Source organism: Prionailurus viverrinus, chromosome C1 (genome assembly GCF_022837055.1).
Source record: "Prionailurus viverrinus isolate Anna chromosome C1, UM_Priviv_1.0, whole genome shotgun sequence".
Taxonomy (NCBI): Eukaryota; Metazoa; Chordata; class Mammalia; order Carnivora; family Felidae; genus Prionailurus; species Prionailurus viverrinus.
The window spans coordinates 21873769-21890109 of record NC_062568.1 but is presented as its reverse complement, the minus strand read 5'-3'; the positions used below and the strand labels follow the sequence as shown (position 1 = coordinate 21890109).

Genomic DNA, 16341 nt, shown 5'->3' with positions numbered 1-16341 from the left:
GAGAGCAGTTCTTTTAGCATTTCAATGAGAAATATGCAATGAGGGTTTAAAATATAAAGACAGCCAAGAGCCAGAGGTGCAAATGAAATCACATAGAATAAAGTCTTGGTGAATCTGAATCCAGCTCTGTGGAACTTCTCAGCTAATTATATCACTTTTACACTTTCAGAAGAAAAAGAAAAGGAAATGATTTATATTGTTAGGGACTTTCTTAAAACCGGCTACCTTCACAGTCATGCAAATGAGAACCAGTGTTAGAAGGGACACCGCTAGGATTTGGCATCCAAAGAAAGATCTAAGGAGCTATGCCACTGTGCTCTCCTTAGCAAGACAGGAAAGAATAATACACTATAGATTTTTCTCAACTGGATTGGAATTAAAAATGGCTTTCTGGTGAAAGTCATTAACAAAAAATTAAATTAACCAAAGTGCTAACTATGTGAGCATCCTAGATAATTAAGGTTGTGCTTTAACAGGACTGTTTTCCTCTATAATTGTATAGCATCAGGTCCTAACACTTTTCTTCTTTTTTAACTCATAAAAATATTGACAGAAGCATGAAAAGAACCTGCTTGAAAACATTTCTTCCAAATACTGCTTTTGTATTGTAATGCTTTGTTTCTATTCCAGTGTTTTTGTGGTTATTCTGACTTGTTTGAGGGGAATGTATAGACCATTTCTATTATGTATACAGTAAAGGGTGTTAGCGCATTTGATTTATTAAATCAATGGCAAGGTTACCTAAGGCATAGTGTAAATTCAGTGGCTGCTGAAGCATGAAACATTCACTCTCTCCCATCCTCCATCAGCTTGGTCTTGCTAATTCCCCTCCATCCCGCTCTGCTGGTTCTGTAGCCCATTGTGTCCTTGTGCAGGTGTTTGTCTCGTTCGTCTGATCTTGTGTCTGTCTTGTCCAGTTCTCCCTGCAGTTTCTTCCTGTGTGTCTGTTTGTAGATGAAGGGGCTGAGGATCAAGTGGGTCCTCTACACAGGTTCCCCAGCCATGAACCTGCCACCAGCGGGGAGAGGCGTAGGCTCCTAGCCCCCTCCATCTCGGTATCTGTGCCTGATGATGACCCTTGCAATTCCGATGAGGAGTACTATGAGCATCCTTTGTTCAGCTCACAATGGACTACCTCTAGTGTGCTCCCCAGTGTCCCAGCGCAGAGTGCAGAGGCCCACTTAGGCCAGGAGAAAGGTGAACCAAGCATGGTCCCTTTTTGCTCCTCCTCCCCAGCCTGCAGCTTTGACCACATGCATCATACTAAGTGTACCTTTGTATGTGGGGTGGGAGGGGAAAGAGCCTGTTTTTTCCACATGAAAGTGAAGTCCCTATATAGTTTGTATGTCTAGCGAAATACCTCATGTACAAGAAGCCTTATTTGAGGCATGTGAGTGTTTTCTTTTTCTGTATCATTGCTTCTGAGAAGAAGGCAAAAAAGATGGGGGAGTGAAATGGAGGGAGCAAAAGGAGTTCAATTAAAGTTTGGCTCCTTTCTGCTCCCTGTAAATAAATCAGTGGGGGAAGAATATATCCTCTTACTCAAACTGAAGAAGAGGATCCTGTATATAATTTTTCCTCTTTGGATACATAATATTACTAGGACCAGACTTAAATAGAATTAGCCTTCTTTTTAGTGCCATGTTAATACAATAGCTCTTTAGAAGGGAAAGATTGTGAATCTGTTTGGAACAGAATTAATGTTACAAAATGAATGTATTTCTCCAAAACACTTAATCCTCTACAGAAAGTAGAGAGGCTCCCCCAGGTGACTGAATATTGGCTAACATCAGCAGACCTGGGCTAAAGTGAAGGAACTGATCCACAGCCTTTGTCATCATCCCACCCTCATAAAGCCAGAAGACCCTAGTGTATAACTGGCTGTGATGAGGGTAAAAAATGTGGGTGGTGGGCTGCAATTTATCTCATTCTAATTAGGTAGTTTTGTAAAGGAAAACAAAATTAGAGCTAAAAACATTTTTTGCATAGGTGAAGAGGTTATTCTCAAATAGGGAGAAATGACTTGTTTGCGTGAAGAGTTTATTTTCATATGAGACAGCATTTAATGTAAGGGCCGATAGTTCCAAGGCAACAGGGAATAAATTCATAGCTTACCAGCTACATTCATGATAATAAACTTCTTCAAGGGTGCTTTGGAAAACAAAGAACCCCAATGGCTCAGACACTCTGACAGAGAAATCTAACCCATACTAAGTTCTTCCAATAGCGTGAACTTACCACAATTAAGAGAAATATGTGAAATTTTGAATAAAGGACAAGTGCAGTGGAAATAAACATGATTTATAGGAAATAAGGAAAGGGAAAGCTAAAAGGTTATGTAGATTTGGAAAACATGTCGATTAAATTGATTAGACTTTATACAACAAGGTGACTTTAAAAGTCTCATCTGTAATCAAAATCTCTAATTCTATGCATCGTAAAAATGGCCTTAATAATAATTTGGAGTCTGAAATTTTAAAATGTTACTTATATAATTAAATGATAAAAATGAAAGTGGCTGGGTGCTAAATGGGAGGAAATAGATGAAGTATTTCTCTCCCCTCCCCCACCCAAGAATTTTAATATTTCTCAAAAAAGAAAAGAAAAGAAAAGAAAAGAAAAGAAAAGAAAAGAAAAGAAAAGAAAATTCCTTTCCTTTCCATCTGTCGTCTTTCTCACCAGGCCATTTAAATAACGTATAATTGTTTCATGAGAATTTCATAAGAATCTTTCATATGGAGAACTATAAAACAGCTTATATATCTCCCTCTAATTTCTTAAGGAATAAAATGGGATTTATTTTATTGGTATTTGAAGTGCAAATGAGAAGCAAATAAACACGACAATTCATGGCCTTCATAAGTGTGCTGTCTACATTTTAATTGTTAACATTTTCCCATGTGGTATACATCTTTTGGGAGGATATTTTGGCAGTTTAGTTGCCATTCAGTTATCTTGGTGGTTTTGTTTTGAATTGCAGAAATAAGACTTTATAGGTAATATGCACATTTTCTTATTCAGGATCAAAGAGAAGTATACATGAACTACATTATTGGTATTTTAAGGGTTTCAGCAATAGGGTAACAGTTGTGTCCCAGAGGTAGACTTTTCTAAGTGGGAAGATTACATTTTACCTGGACCTTGTTTTTCACAATATTTTGCTTACCCATTCTCTGATACCACGTGATGCAAGGAAGGTAAAATAAATTGAATCAGGAAGTCATTTGCCTTAAAAATATTAAACAAATTAAAGTACAGTCTGAAGCTTTAAATAGTAAATACTTCTGCTTTTAAATACTAAATAAAATAGTTTTGATGGATTCCATGATAAAGCTGTTAAGGTAGTTGGTGGCTATCATTTTGAGACCAGGTGTTTTTTTTAATTCCCAAAGATTCTTCACTGAAGTTTGCATGGTTTAAGTAAAGTAATAAGAAATTCATATGTAGGGGCTTACTGCATTGGAGAAAACAGCAGGTGTCTAACAAATGTAAAGGTATTTTTCAGTACATCTATGCATCTATCTTTTCATGATCATCCATCGTCCAGCAGCATCATCTCTTATTTCCAGCGAGCTTTCTATACATGTGCCACTTCCTGCCATTTCCACCAAGGGTAATAGAGCAATAAAACCCTTTCAGCTCTCAAGTTTTTAAAAAAACAGTCTTTTATCAAGAGTGTAAAAGGCATCATTATTAGCAGATTATATATAATAATTTCCCAAGCAATACATAATGCACATTGCATTAGAATATTAATTTGCTCATCCAAATGGGAAAAGAGGTTCTGGTGAGGTCAACATAATGGAGCTGAAAGTGTTCCTTGAATGATATTTCTGCCATTTTGTGTATTGTTCTGTGGTCATGATGTCAACATCTTTTTCATCCCTAAGAAGAAGAAACGCTAGAGGGAACAATGGCTGAGGAAGAGAAACCTGCCACTCTTCCTGGGAAAGAGTGCGGGGCTGCCAAGGCCTCAGACCAACCCAAGGGCCTCAGTGAGGGCCAAGTGGAGTCTAGTGCGGAGGCCCAAATAGTTCCTGAAGAGAGTGCCCCAGCAGGGGCCCCACAGGAGAAAAGTGTAAAAGAGGTCTCGGAGGTGTCTCCAGAAGTAAAAATCCCTTCCTCTGCTGGGGAAGGTGTGTCTTTCCTAGGATTTGCATGTGTTTTGTTGCAAATGATCTCTCCGGCAGCTTACCAACCTGATGCCTTTCCAATGCTATTCCATTGCTTGGTCTTCTCATGGTCCCAAGACCACTGTTTTAGGTTTGATGGGCAGAGTGTGGCTTGCACAGGTGCTGTGTGGCAGCTAGGTTTTCCACCGCTGCAGCTGATTCTTGGTTTTACTTTGCCATGATACGATACGCTTTGCGGCCAGGCTGACGATGCTGTGTGAGCTTTTTGTCCGCCCCCTCATCTCAAGTGTTTGCCAGTCACATTGCTAATACATGTATATTTTTATTTTTATTTTTGAGACAGCGATTCATACGCTTTTCTTTCAAATCGTAGAGTTGGATTTTGGCACATAGAGGCTTAAATGGTAGAATTGTTTTTGTTTGCAACCGCAGTGTGCTATATTTTTTATGCTTCGATGAATACTGGTTTGGTTTCCTTAAAAGCTCCTGCTGATGCTTCTCATATCATTTCCTCTCCATGGCAGCCAACCTCTTTGACCATCACCATATCTCTTGAGTTTTCATTCATCTAACCTTTATTAGAAGTTCATAAAGTATTTCTTTTCTATTGTTACAACAGGACACACAAGTATATAAGGTAATGATGACCCATACACTTGCTCTTCGAGAGATGACTGAATTTTCTTATTTGCCCCAAATCTTTTCCAGATAATTACATTTAGCCCTAAAGATCACAGTGAAATACCTGTGACAAAAGTGAGACTCTAAAACCTTTCGGGTTAGTGAACAAACTGAAATTGAAAAAAGAGTTGTTTAATTTCTGGGAAGCATCTTTAAAGCCAATACTACTTAGTGTCTTATCATTAGTCATGTTCCAGAGAATGAGGTCATGACCAGGGAGAGAAAGATGTTATAATAACTGACTCTTTTTGAAATGTGTATTCACATGACATCCCAGTGTTAACAGTATAATTAAGATTTTCTTATATTTGTCATGTAGGTTAACTAAAATGATTAGGAATTAAGAATTTTGAATTTGTGGTACAAATTGATTTGTCAACTTTTAGGTCATATCATATAAAGTGAATAGCAAATATTTATTTACATTATAAATATTTATATAAAATATATTTATAGATAAATATCATAAATATTTATTTATATTCCTGAAATTTAATCTCAGATGATCTCTAAAAACTTATGTCAGTAACCTTTCAGTGTTCAAAAAATTGGCCCTGGCATGTGTAAATCAAGGTAATTGAAACTATTGATACTTATTATGAATTAATTGGCACTCTGCCCATGGCCTGCCAGTTCATTTTTAAACGAGAACAAAAATGAAAAGTTCAGTAGACATTCATCCTTTTTCATATTTAGTCCTTAATGTATTTTTATACCATAATGTTACTGACTTATTCAATATTCTTTAATTTATGATTTTTGTCTGTAGAAGGCACATGAAATTTTTTTCCACTACAATATACATGACATACTATTTAGGAAAGACCAAATAAAGGAGAAAGGAGTATTCAAACTACACACTTAACTACAATTCCTGTATGCATAGATTCTCAACAGGAGTCCATTTTAGCAGTACAAATATATCTCAGTCCTGACATTTTCATATTGATTTTTAAATGGGTAGCATGCTTGCATGTTCCATAGTTTCATTTTGTTTTGTTTTGTTTTGTTTTGTTTACCCTACCATTCATTTGTCACTTCAAAATATAATTTTAAGCTTACTGCCTGAAAGCATTTGCCTATTATTTGTTTAAAAATCAACCCAATTACTTCAGGTTTACTTCCAGCCTCGAAGATGGAGTTCCATGATCAGCAGGAATTGACTCCCTCCCCAGCTGAGCCATTGGACAAGAAGGAAAAGGAGTCAGAGGAACAAAGTAAGCCTGGTGAAGACCTTAAACATGCTGCCTTAGCTTCTCAGCCTGAGACGACTAAAACTTCCCCTGATAAAAAGGACATGCAAGGCACAGAAGAAGAAAAAGCACCCACCGCCCTGTTTGGGCATGCTCTTGGTGCCGGGCTGGAAGACATGAAACAGAAGACAGAACCCAGCCTGGTGGTGCCTGGTATTGACCTCTCTGCAGAGCCCCCAGCTCCAAAAGAGCAAAAGGACTGGTTCATCGAAATGCCAGTAGAAGCAAAAAAAGATGAGTGGGGTTTAGCTGCTCCCATATCACCTGGCCCCCTAACACCCATGAAGGGAAAGGATGTGTTTGAGGATATCCCCAAATGGGAAGGGAAACAATTTGATTCTCCCATGCCAAGTCCCTTTCAGGCTGGAAGCTTCACTCTTCCTTTAGATGTCATAAAGAATGAAATAGTTGCAGAAGCATCACCCTTTGCCCCTGCCCTATTGCAGCCAGATGACAAGAAATCTCTGGAAGAAACCAGTGGCCCAGTGACTGCCAAAGATAGTTCTAAAGCTGAAGAGCCTCATAAGGATAAACCTGACAAAATGGCAGAAGCACCAGCCTCAGAAGCAATCACCTTATCCAAAGATGCCCACATTCCAACTGTGGAAGAATATGTCCCAGAGAAAGTATTAGGAGAAGAAAAAGGGGCGATAAAGCAAGAGAGTGTGCAGAAAACAGAGATCTCAACCCTCAGTGGACAGGAAGCTACACTTACTGAAAAGGAGTCTCAGCTAAAGCTTGAAGAGAAAACGACCATCTCTGACAAAGAAGCCATGCCAAAAGAGAGTGAGCCCCCCAAACTGACAGATGAAGAAACAGGCATAATTCAGCCCTCCGTGGAGCACACCCTCTCGAAAGAAGAACAGAAAGGCCAAGACACTACCACAGATACACTAAAACAGGACTCATTCCCTGTAAGTTTGGAGCAAACAGTTACAGATTCAGCCATGACCTCCAAGACACTGGAGAAAGTCATGACCGAACCAGCTGCAGTAAGTGAACAGAGTGCAACCCAGGACCTTTTTCAAGAAAAAGTTGCTGATAAAGATCATAAGGTTGAAGGGGTTGGGGCTGAAACGTCAGCTGAGCTTGACATGCCATTTTATGAAGATAAGTCAGGAATGTCCAAGTATTTTGAAACATCTGCCTTGAAAGAAGAAGTGACAAAAAGCATCCAGCCAGGCAGTGATTACTATGAACTAAGTGACACAAGAGAAAGTGCCCAAGAGCCTTTTGATACCGTATCTCCTGCATATAAAAACGGTGACAAGGGACTTCAGGCAGGTAAAGAACCCCAGCCCAGTGCTCCAGCACAAGAAGCAGGGTATAGCACTCTTGCACAGAGTTATCCATCTGAGGTGCCTGAAGAACCCAGTTCTCCTCAAGAAAGAATGTTTACTATTGATCCAAAAGTATATGGGGAGAAAAGGGATCTCCACAGTAAGAATAAGGACGACTTGACATTAAGCAGGAGTTTAGGACTTGGTGGAAGGTCTGCAATAGAACAAAGAAGCATGTCAATCAATTTGCCCATGTCTTGCCTGGATTCCATAGCCCTTGGATTTAACTTTGGTCGGGGACATGATCTTTCTCCTCTGGCTTCTGATATTCTAACGAACACTAGCGGAAGTATGGATGAAGGAGATGATTACCTTCCAGCCACAACCCCTGCACTTGAGAAAGCCCCATGTTTCCCAGTAGAAAGCAAAGAGGAAGAAGAACAGATAGAGGGAGAAAAAGCTACCGGAGAGGAAAATGCTCAAGTTGAGACATCGTGTGAGTCACCTTTCCTAGCCAAAGATTATTACAAAAATGGCACTGTCATGGCCCCTGACCTGCCTGAAATGCTAGACCTGGCAGGCACAAGGTCAAGATTAGCCTCTGTGAGTGCAGATGCTGAGGTTGCCAGGAGGAAATCAGTCCCATCAGAGACTGTGGTTGAGGAGAGTAGCGCCGGCTTGCCCCCTGTCACTGACGAAAACCATGTTGTTGTTAAAACAGACAGTCAGCTGGAAGACCTGGGTTACTGTGTGTTCAATAAATACACTGTCCCACTGCCATCACCTGTTCAAGACAGTGAGAATCTGTCAGGGGAGAGTGGTTCCTTTTACGAAGGCACTGATGATAAAATGCGAAGAGATCTAGCCACAGACCTTTCGTTGATTGAAGTAAAATTGGCAGCTGCCGGCAGAGTCAAAGATGAGTTTGGTGCTGAGAAAGAAGTATCCCCACATATCCCTGGTGACAAATCAGTACTGGGTAGGGAGTTTGATCAGGAGAGGAAAGCTAATGATAAGCTGGATACTGTACTAGAAAAGAGTGAAGAACATGCTGATGCAAAAGAACATGCCAAGGCAACGGAAGAGGCCAGTGATAAAGTCGAAACATTTGGATTAGGAGTAACCTACGAGCACCCTTCGACCAAAGAACTGCCCGTATCAAAAGACACATCACCTCCTGCGGCTGAGAAAGCTGAGACAGGTCTTAGTTCAGTCCCAGAGATAGCTGAGGTGGAACCATCCAAAAAAGCTGAACTGGATGTCATTGCACAGAAAGCTGACCAGGTTCAATTAGATGTTAAAATCAGTGACTTTGGACAGATGGCTGCAGGACTGACCAGAGATGCTGGAAAAGCAACAGAACTTCAACTCGAAGCTACACAAGATCTCACCCCCTCATCTGCAGTACCTCAGGAGGGAGATATGTTTCTGAGTGTTGATCCTGGCCACATGAAAGAAGGCACTAAAACCAGTGAGACAGAAATCAAGGAGAAGGTGGCCAAGCCTGACTTGGTGCACCAGGAGGCTGTGGACAAAGAAGAGTCCTACGAGTCCAGTGGTGAGCATGAGAGCCTCACCATGGAGTCTTTGAAAGCTGATGAGGGCAAGAAGGAAACATCCCCAGAATCCTCTCTAATTCAAGATGAGATTGCCATCAAATTGTCAGTGGAAATACCTTGTGCACCTGCTGTTTCAGAGGCTGATTTAGCCCCAGATGAGAGAGCTGATGTCCAGATGGAATTTATTCAGCAGCCAAAAGAAGAAAGCAAAGAGGCCCCAGATATATCTGTCACTCCCTCCGATGTCACTGAGCCATTACCTAAAGCCATCGGGGCTGAACCAGCAGAGGCTCAGAGTGAAGAAGAAGAGATAGAAGCCCGGGGAGAATATGATAAACTGCTCTTCCGCTCAGACACCCTTCAGATTACCGACCTGGGAATCGCAGGTGTCCGGGAGGAATTTGTGGAGACCTGCCCCGGTGAGCACAAAGGAGTCATCGAGTCCGTGGTAACCATCGAGGATGATTTTATCACTGTAGTGCAAACCACAACTGAAGAAGGGGAGTCAGGTTCCCACAGTGTGCGTTTTGCAGCCCTAGAGCAGCCTGAGGTGGAGAGGAGACCGTCCCCCCACGCCGAAGAAGAGCTCGAAGTAGAAGAGGCAGCCGAAGCCCAGGCAGAACCCAAGGATGGCTCCCCGGAGGCTCCAGCTTCCCCTGAGAGAGAAGAGGTTGCCCTCTCAGAATATAAGACGGAAACCTATGACGATTACAAAGACGAAACCACCATTGATGATTCCATCATGGATGCCGACAGCCTCTGGGTGGACACTCAAGGTGTGCATTTTTTTTTTTAATTTTCTACTTCCAAATAAAATCCCATAACCTAATGGATTTTTTCGATTTTAAACATTTTTTAAAATGTCCCTTTATCTCGATTTTGCATTTTGTTAAATATATGAAGGATTTTGTACATTTGTTACTAATGTTTTCATTGTTGTTGTTGTTGTTGTCATGGTTTGCTTTGATCCACAGATGATGATAGGAGCATCATGACAGAACAGTTAGAAACTATTCCTAAAGAGGAGAAAGCTGAAAAGGAAGCTCGGAGACCATCTCTTGAGAAACATAGAAAAGAAAAGCCTTTTAAAACCGGGAGAGGCAGAATTTCCACTCCTGAAAGAAAAATAGCTAAAAAGGAACCTAGCACAGTCTCCAGAGATGAAGTGAGAAGGAAAAAAGGTTCATTTAACAATCCCTTCTTTCAAAATGTTTTTGAATTTGTTATTACTCTTATGTAAAAGAAACTTCCTTACAGTGGTAACTAATTATTTATGAAATTTCATTCGGTTTTGCTCCAAGTGTTTATTTTCTCCTGATGGTATGCTTTTTGTGTGTGTTTTTTTTTATTCATAGCAGTTTATAAGAAGGCTGAACTTGCTAAAAAAACAGAAGTTCAGGCCCACTCTCCCTCCAGGAAATTCATTTTAAAACCTGCTATCAAATATACTAGACCAACTCATCTCTCCTGTGTTAAGCGGAAAACGACAGGTGACTGTTCAATTGTGCAATGTGGCTGGCAAACATAGATGTGTATTTTTTTTATCTCATTACCGTAGCAGCTTCTTCATTTTGTTTTTCTTCCAAGAATCTTAGCAGTCATGAACAGTTTTGCTATTAAGTGTCTTGTATCATTATTCTTTTTTTTTTCTCCTCCCTGCAGAAGAGGTCATGACCATCTGTTTCTTTGTTATGCTCAGACTTAGCAGTGATTTTATCTTGGCATTGTGCTCTAGTGTCACGTTCTGGGGATTCCTATTTTCATTCTGTGTGTTTGGTTAGAGGATGACGATGAATAGGACTGTGGTATGCACTCTCATTATTTTGCTTATTTCTCTCTCTCATGCTTAAACCCATACTATATTTGTTCTATTTTCTACATGGTTACTGCCAAATCTGTTACTGATGTTGATGAATTTACCAAGAATGTGCAGTGATTTCAAGATTGGAAATGAAAAGCAAATCTGGGGTAAAATTGTGATTTCAAAATTACTTTGCTTCAGATGAAAGAAAAAGAAAAGGAAGGGAAATGGTCTGGTCATCCCATCAGATTTTATTTTTTGTATCCAAAATTAGCAAGGCTTTCAGTTCACTGTACTCCATCTCTTCACTGACTTTTTGTCATTGGGATTTTCTTAAATGTGTTGGATGCAAACTGCTAATTTTCCGATATAATTTAGTATTCAGAATTCCCAGCTAAAACTCCTTCCCCCTGAATCTCTTAGAACTTAGGTGCATTTATATTTCACTACCTCATTTTTCTGTCTTCTCCAAATACACTTGTTTTTAACTCACCTTGAAAAAGTAGTGAAATGAAGGAGCAAAACATATTACAAATCACAAATAAAAGCGCATACAAATATCTATAATGCGAACTCTATTCCTAAATTTCAGTATCAAGTATTTAAGTGTGTGATTACCCTCGGATAATCTTAATTTATAATACATTTTATTTTAGCATTTATTAAGTAGCACACTTGTCTAGTAAATAAGATATCAGATTGCTAAATCAGAAAGGAATATTTACCTTTACAGTGTATATTGGAAGTACCTTTATATAAACCTTTGGATGGCTTTAAAGGTTAAGAGCAGCATTAACCTTTGTAAGAAAAAGAAGATCAAGGTAATTGATGGTTTTATGATAGTCAGTAAAATTACAAGTTTTTTATATTTGTGTTCCACATGGTAATCATCTCGTGAGCTTTCCTTCAAGAAGCAGTCTTTCAGGCAGTATTTGAAGGTGGAAGGCTCAGAATTATAAAGAAACCTTGATGATAGAAGTTCAGGATGAGGAGCTTTTCTAAATTAGACATTAACATGCTATTTCTAACTCTTATATCACATCTTAATTCATTTGCATTAAACTCGGAATTTTTCTTCTAATTAGACAAATGCTTGACAGACTCTCTTGGTTTGGGCATCAAAATCAGATATCATACGTAAAAGGATGAAAGAGTGTATCAGGATTATGAAATTTTAGAGGAAATGTCAAATGGTTTGGTGAAGTGTCTACATGTCATTGGTATTCGATTTACCACATTGAGAGTAAACACCTTTTTAACTCATTCATTAAGGGAAATTTAAGATGTTTGGACTAATTAGAATCTTAGTCTGTTCAGATATTAAGATACTAAAGCAGAAAGCATATACCAAACACTAGATGTCATTGGCTTGAAGCAAGCTCTATGTCGCAGAAATTTAAGAAATGCTACAGATACATTAGGGAAGCATCATTTGCACTGCTTCTTAAAAAAAAAAAAATCATTCCAGAATCTGAATCTTACTAGCCAGTCCTAAATAGCATATAGCATCTTGTAGACAGTTGTTTTTTTGTGTGTGAGAGCTGCATGTGACATAAGAAACCTTTTTGAAACTCATTTGGAGTGCTTATAAGCTTTAAATTTTTCCGCCCTGACGTTTTCCCTTATGAAAGAAGATTAAGGAAGAAATAACTACACAAGCTTGTGCCTTTCATTTTCTAAGCACAATTTTTAAATCGGGATCGTTTTTCCAAAACACAAAGGGTTGTTTTCAATCATGAGAGATATTTGAGTCAAGTCAGGTAAGTCATCAACAGAAAATGTGCTGGGGATAGTAGAGTTTAAAATTGGAACCAGAGGTATTAAACAGCAGCAAGAGAAACAACAGTAACAGATGTGGTAATAATTTCATACAGGAAGTGCATGTGTAGAACATGTTCTATATTACTGAATTTGAAATTCCTCTCATGTTTTCTTTCCTTGACAAGCTGTTTTTCTTCTCATGTGGTGCGTTTCACGTCAAACAAGTGTGTCACTCATGTTGTGAAATGAAGGGGTACAGAGGAAAAGGGGTTGGCTGACCATGACAGTTTGAATATAAAATGTAGAAATATCTGTAGGTATGCCACTGGCCATAAAAAGAGGGCTTGGGAATCTCCATGAACGCTCTTTTACATCATGCCAACCCTAGAAACCAATCACTCCCCCTTTTCTTAAATTTGACAGTATTTGGATGGTGTTCTGTGACTTCCGTTCTAAAGGATCTATGCTTATGTAGTAATAAGATTTAAAGGTACCTTGGTAACCAATAGGAAGTTATTTGGTGTGCTTACCTGTGCTTTGGTAAACACTGGGTTGTATTAATTAGCACACATTGTAGTGGGAGCCACATGCTATAATGTTGGTATTCAGATTTCTTCAGTTACTGAATTTGAATCTCAAAATAAGCAAAATTTTGCTTTGCGTTAATCTGTTGACACAACTGAATAACCAAAAGAGATTAAAAAATTGATTGTGTGGTTTTTAGCCACTAAGTTCGGGGTTGTTTGTATCTTCTTTTTTCGACAGCAACAGGTGGTGAAACAACTCAGGCTTCCAGTGTATTTAAACAGGCAAAGGACAAAGTCTCTGTGAGTAAAATGGTTTTTTCCTTGTTCTTCACTTGAAGCTTCCTTTGGTATTGGTGGCAATGTTTTAATAACTTTAGTTGTAAGTTACACTTCAGATGTTTACTCTTACATGTCATTTTATTTATTTATTTATTTACTTACTTACTTATTTATTTACTTACTTATTTATTTTTATTTATTTATTTTTAATCATTCATTCGCCCAGAATGATTCTCCATGGCATTTGGGCATGTCTCAGTATCTTCTAGAATGACATCTGATAGTACTTGGTGAGGGCAGAGCTGGGATTTAGGCTGTCTCTCTTTTAGTAAGATAAAAACAAACAGCACAATGATCTGGCAAAAATAGGGAAGCTCAGTTTATTTACTTTTCATGGAATCAAGATAAATCACTATAATCCACACTAAAGTGTACGTTATAAGACATTTTCATTATTGTTATTACAAAATAAGAATATGAGAAAATTAAACAATGTAGATGAGCAAATATAAGTAAAAATATATTATAGTCCCCTTATCTAAAGAAAACTATAGTTACCATTTTGATATAAAATCTTTATTTTTTCCTACATATTGGTAGGTTTAATGACAAAAATGGAAGCACTGTGTATCAGTTTTTTACTAAAACAATGAATAGATTTGTTTATTAGATTTTAAATTTGTAATAGATTTTAAAACAATAAATCAATAAACACATTTCCCTCTTATGAACCAGTCTTGTACATCACTTTAATGACTACATTGCATTGTGTTTTATTTATTTATGGTGATATACATTATCAGTTCCCTGTTACTTGACTTTTAAACTATTTTTATTGTCGTTTTAACAATATTACTCTAGAAATCTTTTTGGCTTAATCTGTGAATGCATCCATATGCTTTTCCTTAGGATAATTTCCTAGTAGTGAAATTATTGTTTCAAGCGGAAAGTCCACATTTAAAGTTTTTTTCTAACATTATCAAAATTGTCCTCTAGAAGTGTTCTACTGACTTATATGTTCTCCAGCTGTATATAAGAGTGCCCATGTTCATTATTATTACTAGATATTCTTGTACTTTTTCTATATTTACCAAGTTATGGGGATAAAATATTGTTTTAATTTAGTTGCATTAATGATGTTTAACTTCTTCATATGTTTGTCTTTCATATTTCTTTTTATTGTACTTTTTATGTTATTAACCATCATTTTTTAAACTCCCAAAAGACCAAAGCAAACATGAAGTATTTTACTCCTTTCTGATTGAAAGAAAAAAAAAAATTAAAAGACTACTAAAGAGGGGCACCTGGCTGACTCAGTTGGTAGAGTATGCTACTCAATCTCAGAGTTGTGAGTTTGAGCCCCACCTGGGTGTAGAGATTACTTAAAAATAAAATCTTAAAAGAAAGACTATTAAAGAAATCCTAAAATTACAAAACTTTGTACAAATAAAAATATAAATACTTTGAATGATGTTAACCAGTAGTACATCACAGTGTTCTAGGTTTTAGACGTCACATGTAAATCACAACTCTTTGTTTAGCATTCTAAAAACTAGTCAGATTTTAGACTTTCACTTTTTATTTATTATGAAAAATAGAAATACATTTCCAATGAGAGCCAAACTGTTTATATCATTTTGAACCTAAAGGACTTTATGTTGATTTAAAAAAAAATTGATTTTTATGTTTCCAGGCATATTCCTGAACATATGGGAAGCAATAGATTCCATTTACTGCTTTGATAAATATTGGGCTTTATTTTGAAAACACTGTAACTTCAAGATTTCTCTTTACCTTTTGTTTCTGATGGGCAACTAATGAATTGTGGCTAAGAGCAGGGCTATGAAGCACACCAGGTCTAGGTCTTGAACATTTATTAGCTCTAATAAATAGCTCCCTATGTCTTAATTTTCCAAAAATAAAGGGAGGGTTAAAATTCCTATATCCTACTTTGTGAAAAATAAATACAGTAAATTATAAAATAGTACACTGTATTGTGCTTAGAACAGAGTATTTATTCAATAAACAGTGATCGTTGTTGTTATTTGAAAGGTAGAAGTCTTTAGGAGCAGATAGAGAAAGTAAGTCAGCTTTCCCCCATTTAAAAAAAGCATTTTTAAGTGGACATTGTTTGGAAAATCTTTTGGGTTTTTTTTTTTGGCTTTTAATTCCAGTTGGTTAACATACAGTGTAATATTAGCTTCAGATGTACAACATAGTGATTCAACACTTCCCTATGGCGCTCAGTGCTCTCATCACAGGTGCCCTCCTTAATCCTCACCTATTTCACCCATCCCTCTACTCCCCTCCCCTCTGGTAACCATCAGTTTGTTCTGTATAGTTCAGAGTCTGTTTCTTGAGTCTCTCTCTCTCTCTCTTTCCCTTGGATCGTTTGTTATTATTGTTTGAAAAATATTTAGGAAATTTTCAAGTCCCTTGGTCTTCAAGTAACTCATTGGGAATTTGCATTAAATGCTTGTACTTAGAAAAGAAACCATATACATCTTCTACACAGAACTAATTTTTTTCCTTTATAAATGCCCATCTCCCCTTTCTGAAGAACAGAGATAGGCCACCATTCTTTCTAACTTTTTCTCATTTAACATTCTTTCCCCTCATAACCTCACCCTCTTCCTATAAATTTCCTTTATAACCCCAAGTCTAACCTGTTTTTATCTGTGACTTTCAGTACATTCCTCAGAACAGTTCTTTCTGATTTTTCAATTGATCTTTATTGTAAGCCTAACCTATAATCCTTCATTTGTTGCGTATTTGTTTTGTTTTTGTTTTCGTTTTAAGCACAGGATTAGTAGTTGTCTTTCATAATTTGAGGCTATCCAATTATTCCATTTTTTTCTCTCCTGTATCACTTTTGTAATTCACTATTTTGTGGGTAGCATCAATCAAAAAAGAATGACTTGTGCCGAGCCAGGTGCATGTCCCGCTCAAGGCACTGGGTCTGGAAAACGAGAAGTGATTTGTGCAATCTGTTAATGGGTCTACCCTGTTAAAGTGCCTGTGGAGGTTAAAACTCGAAATAAAGATGTCGATTTCAACTGCTATTTTT

General features: G+C 37.7%; 1 protein-coding gene across 16 annotated transcripts in view; it reads left to right on the top strand.

Moving 5' to 3' along the window:
- Positions 1–16341, top strand: part of MAP2 (microtubule associated protein 2) — a 282560-nt gene that overhangs the window by 237152 nt on the left and 29067 nt on the right. For 8 of the 16 annotated variants that reach the window (XM_047871614.1, XM_047871613.1, XM_047871619.1 and 5 more), the window contains 4 exons: positions 5930–9682; positions 9881–10087; positions 10262–10396; positions 13234–13295. In XM_047871614.1, the coding sequence (XP_047727570.1) occupies positions 5930–9682; positions 9881–10087; positions 10262–10396; positions 13234–13295 (4157 nt within the window). The remainder of the gene's footprint in view (positions 1–5929; positions 9683–9880; positions 10088–10261; positions 10397–13233; positions 13296–16341) is intronic. The other 8 variants (XM_047871627.1, XM_047871626.1, XM_047871625.1 and 5 more) reach the window with 3 other exon arrangements.